The sequence below is a fragment of the Sardina pilchardus genome, chromosome 5 (genome assembly GCF_963854185.1).
Source record: "Sardina pilchardus chromosome 5, fSarPil1.1, whole genome shotgun sequence".
In the NCBI taxonomy this organism is placed as follows: Eukaryota; Metazoa; Chordata; class Actinopteri; order Clupeiformes; family Clupeidae; genus Sardina; species Sardina pilchardus.
The window spans coordinates 34,728,633-34,735,447 of NC_084998.1; the positions used below are offsets into that span (position 1 = coordinate 34,728,633).

The 6,815-nt window shown below is 37.7% G+C and overlaps 1 protein-coding gene across 1 annotated transcript in view; it reads left to right on the forward strand.

Moving 5' to 3' along the window:
- LOC134080763 (glutamate receptor 4-like) overlaps positions 1 to 4,653 on the forward strand; it is a 183,140-nt gene extending 178,487 nt beyond the window's left edge. Inside the window, exons 15-16 of the mRNA XM_062537366.1 lie at positions 1,831 to 1,968; positions 2,169 to 4,653. Of these exons, the coding sequence (XP_062393350.1) occupies positions 1,831 to 1,968; positions 2,169 to 2,333 (303 nt within the window). The 3' untranslated portion in view covers positions 2,334 to 4,653. The remainder of the gene's footprint in view (positions 1 to 1,830; positions 1,969 to 2,168) is intronic.
- The last annotated feature ends 2,162 nt before the right edge of the window (positions 4,654 to 6,815 follow it).

The following is a 6,815-nucleotide window of genomic DNA, read 5'->3' on the forward strand; positions in this document are numbered from 1 at the left end:
CACAAAGTTGGGAGCATGGAATTGTCCAAAATCTCTTGGTTAATGCTGCAGCATTCAGAGTTCCTTTCACTGGAACTAAGGGACAAAGCCAGGCTCGGGGATGGCCCATTCCGGTGTGGATGAACTTGACTGGCCCGCACAGAGTCTTGACCTCAACCCAATAGAATACCTTTGGGATGAATTATAGCAGATACTGAGGGCCAAATGTACGTAGATTAGCGATCGGAACGTTGTTTGCGCCAAGGCCAACACGCAGAAAGCACACGCTATGTTACTTCAGTTTACGTATTTACCAATCCTGAAATTAGTTGGGTAATCTGCGCCGTTCTCCGCCCCCTAACGCAATTAGCGAAGGACAACAACTGAACGACACTTCAATCAGAAGCGCAGTTGAATGAAGTTAACTGATAACAACATTAAAAGGAATCCAACGTTTAGCGATCATGAAATAATACAATGCATAATGTCAACAAGCAGGAAGATAATGAAGAGCAGTAGTTCTACTCAAACTAGGCTTACTTGTACACGTAGGCTATGGAAGATTTATCAAATCTAACAAGTAGGAAAGTTTAAGCGGATGGCGTGAAAGTGATGTAGACGTTCGAAAGGCCAACAAATGTTAAGGTTGCTTTTGATTAGTACAAAAACGCAAAACTGGTGGTTTAATTAGCGATTTTGCTATCTTTGAATGATTCTCTTATAGATGCATTTAACAGCAAACCGCATTTAACACCTGCTTTTACAAGGCGTAAATATTTAGGCGCAAAATAGACGTGCGCTTTCACAGGCAGTTTTAGTACATACAGGGGAATAGATAATAAGGCGCATTTTATGCTTCTCCTCCCATCTTTTTACACGAACCTCCTACTATCATCTGACACTCCCATAAATCCATACGCATGAGACGGCAAAGCGCAATTTGCCATTCTCAGCTCCCGCGACAGGCAGTCTGCGCCTTCACCTCATTGCAGCTTGTTAGTACATACCTCGCCATCTTATTATATGCACATTGCGAAACAAATACGCCTGAAGTGGGCGCAAAAGCGTTAGTACACCTGCCCCTGAGAGCCAGTCGCCCTGTCCAACATCAGTGTGTGACTTCACAAATGCGCTCTTGAAAGAATGGTAAAAAAAAACACACTCCTAAACTTTGTGGAAAGTCTTCCCGGAAGAGGTGAAGCTGTTATAACTACAAAGAATGGACCGACATCATAATAAACCCTATGGATTAAGGATGGGATGTGACTGAAGTTCATATGTGAGTCAAGACAGGTGAGCAAATACTTTTGGCAATATAGTGTGCCTCAAAGAATAATAGTTTCCTGTCTTAGATGAACATAGGTGTATCTGTTTTGACACTAAAATGTAATGATGTAACTATGGATGTATTGTGGATCCATCACATCATTGCAATTCTTACATACAGTTTCTTTGAAAATCCTGTAGGAAGGCATTAGAGTAGAAGACACTGAAAATGTTTTTGCCAGACTTCGTAAAAGTAGGCTATAGTTAAGTAGATTGCATTATGTTTTTTGGAAAGGCCTAAATAGTCAATGAATTGGCTGAGGTGCAGGACATCCTCACTAGGTCTGAATCAAAAGATGCCAATGTGAATGGATGGATGTTCACATGTTCACAGAGTGTGCACAATTTCTTTAACCATGTTGTATGCATACACATCCGTAAGTGTGTGTATGTGTTTGTGTGTGTGAGTGAAATATCTGTTGTTTGTCTAAATCAGTTCATTTGTTTACTTAATATTGTATGTATGCTTGTTCTCTCCACTCTCATGAGTTTGACATGCCATTTCTTTACATACACTGCCTTTAGGACAAGAGTTCTCAAGCCCTGAGTCTTAGTAACGTGGCAGGAGTGTTTTACATCCTGGTGGGGGGCCTGGGCCTGGCCATGCTGGTAGCTCTCATCGAATTCTGCTACAAGTCCAGAAATGAAGCCAAGCGAATGAAGGTGGAGTCTTTTGAACTGGGTCTTAGAATGGTTGATGCTTACAAAACGATAACACTTAAACTCTTTTGGCTATAAAGAACAGTTTGTGTTCTGCATTACAGAGATTATTAAATCTCTGCATTTATAATGATGAACTTTGTTTGGTTAGAATAAAGTGACCTTTTTTTCCTTTCCATGTTCTCCATACCCCTGGGTTACAGTTGACCTTCACAGAGGCGATGCGGAATAAAGCCCGCTTGTCGATAACAGGAAGTGTGGGTGAGAATGGCCGAGTCTTGACTCCAGACTGTCCAAAGGCTGTGCACTCTGGGCCCGCTGTTCGACAGACCTCTGGATTGGCTACAGTCCCCTCTGATATGCCATGAAGACTTAAACCATTTAAGTGCCTTACCCACATCTGTATGTCAATCAATGAATACAAAACGAACTGAAACTACCCCACAAAGCATTTACAGGTAGTACAGTAGCAATTTAAACATAAAATGTATGTAGAGGGTGATTGGTAAGAATCAGATAGATTTGGAGAAGAACTTTTCACAATTATTGCGTACCCACATTTTAACACCCAAGAAATGCCAAGAAATAACCACAACTGTGAACTTGAACCACATGCTCAACATTTGTTGCAGTAGATGGAGAATGATATGCCATTTGTCATTATCATTGTTCTGTTAATTTAATCTCAGATCTGAGCAGATTCAGACTTGAAGTAGCAAGTACTCTGCACAAGAACAAGCCACAGCTTGTAATATTTGGTCATATTACAACTGAAATGTTACATTGTGAATATTCCTTGTACTTTCACTGTGGTCCAAATGTCTCTTTCTTTACGTACAATAGCAAAAGCAAATTTCTCTAAGTACATATTATATCTGGTTTCTACTATAATGTGCAATGTTGTTTCATTGCAAATAAGACATATTGTTCATGTTTAGAATCACATTTTCTATAATTTTATCAGACATTTAAATATTTTTTTGGAATGAGTAGATCAGATCAAATGTTTCTTTTATTACCAAAGTGGTTACCTTTACCAAATATAATGTGACTTTTCTCCACAAAAGTGTTTAGCACATAGCTTTATTATTTATGCCAAACAGTACTCAATCTCTTGAGGTGATGTCATGATACCTGTCATCACAAACATTATATACATGTAATAGAATTAAGTAGAAATAAAATTCCAGTAAAAATGTAAAAAAAAAATGTTTAGAAGGATGCTGCACATTTCTTGCTCTTTGGGGGACAAAATGGCAAGCCATCAGTAATGTTGCTTCTGTGCACAAGGGGATGGGATGTATTTCATTAGCTGTTAAGTTCAGATATCAACAACATTTTACCAATACCTCACATTAAGCTTATTTCCAAATAATTGTCACACTAACATTTCAGTAGTATTATGACCAGATTTTTTTTTAAATGCCTTTCTTGTTTAGAGTAATCTTCTTTGTTTTCTGAACTATTTATCTTTAGTATGAAACATCTGCTATTCAATTGAGATTTAATGTCCCTTGAATGAAAGTCCAGTGGATATCAATCACAAAAAAAGGGTTCAGCATTATTTTAATGTATCATAATGAATCGTTAGTAAAAATAAACAATATAAATTGGCTTACATTTGAGTGTTCAGAAAGGGTCAGCTGACTCAAAGTTAAAGGTTAGTTGAGTATTTCTTGCTTAGCTACTGATCCATTAAAAAATTAAAAGTGTTGCAAAATGGATTCAAATGTAAAATATTAAAATGTGGCAAATAGGATATTGATACTCATATTAATAACAGTACAATAATACAAGCAGCACCATAACTGGCTACACTGAAGAAATGGTATTCGTTGAATAACCTAATTAACCTAATGTTTTGTATATAGGGAAAGAAACAGCAATCTATTTCCCCTTAAATGTAAATAGCTACTGTAAAGTGAAATGAATTGATGTAAAAGCATCATTAGAAAATACTGTCATACAATAATGGATAGAAAGTTAAATACATACTTTATTTATTCATATAAGTTTACACATGGAATTTAAAACTTTGACTTTTTAGGCCTTCACCACTCATGAGTGCTTCCATTCTGGGCAATACAATCTGTGTGTTTCTTATCTTTGAATATGCTCATTTGATACCAAATAGATCATATTATATTTTTTATTTCTATTGCTTTAGTAGTTCAAAGTGTGAAAATGAAGCATTTAAAATGCAATATGAATGATTTTTAAAATGGAATTAAATGCAAGGAATTTGTATTCTAAAGAGCCATGGTGTGTGCAATGCATTTACCTTTTTGAAAAACACTGTGTAAACCTCAGCCTTTTGTGTGAACCTTCTGAATACTTAGTATTGTATTGTGTCTTTCAGAGGAAGTGATCCAGGAAAACTAGAATTCTTTGATGAATGGATGGTCTCTTTTTCAGGATAACATAGAAGCCTTTCCCACTGTAATCCATATGACCTGTTTGTATATGACTCCAGGCATGATTTTTCTTAGCCAAATGAAGAATTGTTTAAGTACAATCAGTTTCCCCCTGTCAGTCATCCAGCGGCAGACACACACACAAACCCAAAATATCTAACAGCAGGTTATGTCGTGGGCTCCTATGGGTAATGCCACAAAATGTTTTCCTATTGTTTGAAATGGTACATATTGTATTTATTTTGACCATCTTTTTATAGTAAAATAATAAATAAATAAATACATTTCATGGTGTCTTTTGTTTGAGTGGGTTGTTGCCTATTGTCAGGTGTCAGGTGTAAGGAGCCATGGTTGGCTCCAGGGACGTGCACAGGGGGGTTACTCAGGTTGCCCGGGCAACTGCCCATATGCCCTTCTCAACTCACGTTGCCCTTCTGAGGCAGAATTTCACGTAAGCCTATATGAAACAAGTAGAAAGTCAGTAGCCTACGGGGAGGGAGAGCTGAGCTGAACTTGTGTGTGTGCTTGTACTTGTGTGCTTGTGTGTGTGCGTGTGGATGTGCTTGTCTCTGTGTGTGGGGGGTGTGAGCACCAGGATAAAAGTTACGAAAGTTGACAGAAGATGGCGACTGGTCCTGTTCCATAATATCACGCGTCACAACACTGATTGCACTTACACACAATTGCTGTGCAGCTATTTATTTTGTGATTTATTTTATGGGCATATTTATTGTTAATTAATTAATTTATGTGTTTATCTTAGCTTTATTAGTCTAAGGAATTTAAAAGTTTGAAGGGGAAATAAAACTCTCCTTCTCTCTCCTGCCTTTCACTTTTCATTATGAAACTAAATATACTCTATGTCTCTCCTGTGGTGTCTACTGAAACAGATGACATGGTACAGTGGGTTAGGCCTAGGCTACCTTTACTCATAGTATACGTGAAAAATCATGAAGATTGGGCACTTCTGGAAAAGCTTTTGATTTTTGGCAGGGTGTTAGGTATGGGCCTAAGGTTTTTAAAAATCCATGGATACAAGTTGGGGTGGCCCCCCTAGTGGCAGTTAACATAAAATCCAAAATGGCCCCCACTGACAAGAGAAAAGGTTATATCAAAGATCGTATAGTTACGAAGATGAATCATAAAGGGGGTTTTCAATGGAATGAAATGGTGCCCACTTCCGCCTCCTAAATGGGCGTGATCAGTGACGAGATCATCGGTTTAGACCAGTGTAGAAGCAGCAGAAGCAGTGTGCCGTTGATAACAGGTGGCCTGCGCAATTAGCGGAGACAGGTCAGGTCAGGGGGGACAGGTCGTGAACAAAGTTATTTTTCTATGTATTTATCTCACTGGAAAATACGATTTCAATGTGGGAATGTTAGAAAGACGTGTGCCTTGTAGAATATGGGTTCGTTACTTGCATTGCTGAATGTAGGCTAAGGGAATGGTCATAATCCGAGATAAGGTTTATTTCTCCCGTTTGCCTCCTAAATGGGAGTGGCACTACGTCACAGGGAAACCGGAATTGACCCTCATATGAGTCATCTCGCTTTATAAACCGTCTCTGGTTATATCTCAGTTTCCTTTAGTCATAAATTGTTGTACAATGGCACTTTCTACTTGATTTGATACATTTTCATGTCAAATGTATATTTTCATGTCAAATGTATTGGCATGGTCACTTTTTGCTTGAAAAAGGTCCATATTTTTCATTCTAGTGTGAAAAATATTGTTTAGCAAATGCCTTTCATAGTCATCATAGTCCAGCAGCCAAATGCCATATTAGGTGAACCTGGTTTTGCCGGTTAAAGTTTTTTTTTGTTGCAGAATCTAGTAGACTATAGGGGTACCTCTTTAAAGAGGAACTATGCAGGATTGGCGATTTCATCTCTGGTTTCGGTTTCGTTTGTCGTTTTCGCTCGTTTTATGCTTGCATTTTCTATGCAGAGCTTCCCCGACAGCTTTAGCGTGTATATGTATACATGTATAGGCTATATTTAAATATATAAATTGCAAGCGTGGTTCTTCGTCTCAGACTTCCAGATGTAAACAATGAGCGATCGTCTCCTGTAGAAAGTTGCATAGGGTCTCTTTAAGATTCAGGAGGGTGCCTGGTGATATCCCTTGGGCAATTTAGTATTAAGCCTTTCTTGTCCAATGTGTTGAATATAAGGCGGAGATACTACAGGTGAATAGGGTAAAAAAGTTAATAAGCAGATATCACTATGAAATTTCACCAGTTGATTGCCTAGATCAATATGAAAAATAAATGTATTGCAAGTTTTCTGTAATTTAATGTTTGCATATGCAAATTAGGCATGATACAATTAAATATGATTTGATTGATTTGCATAAACTTAAAGATAAAATATGAACATTGGATAAATCCAGGTTATTTTTTTTCTTTTCATTTTGTTCACATAAGAGATTAAATGT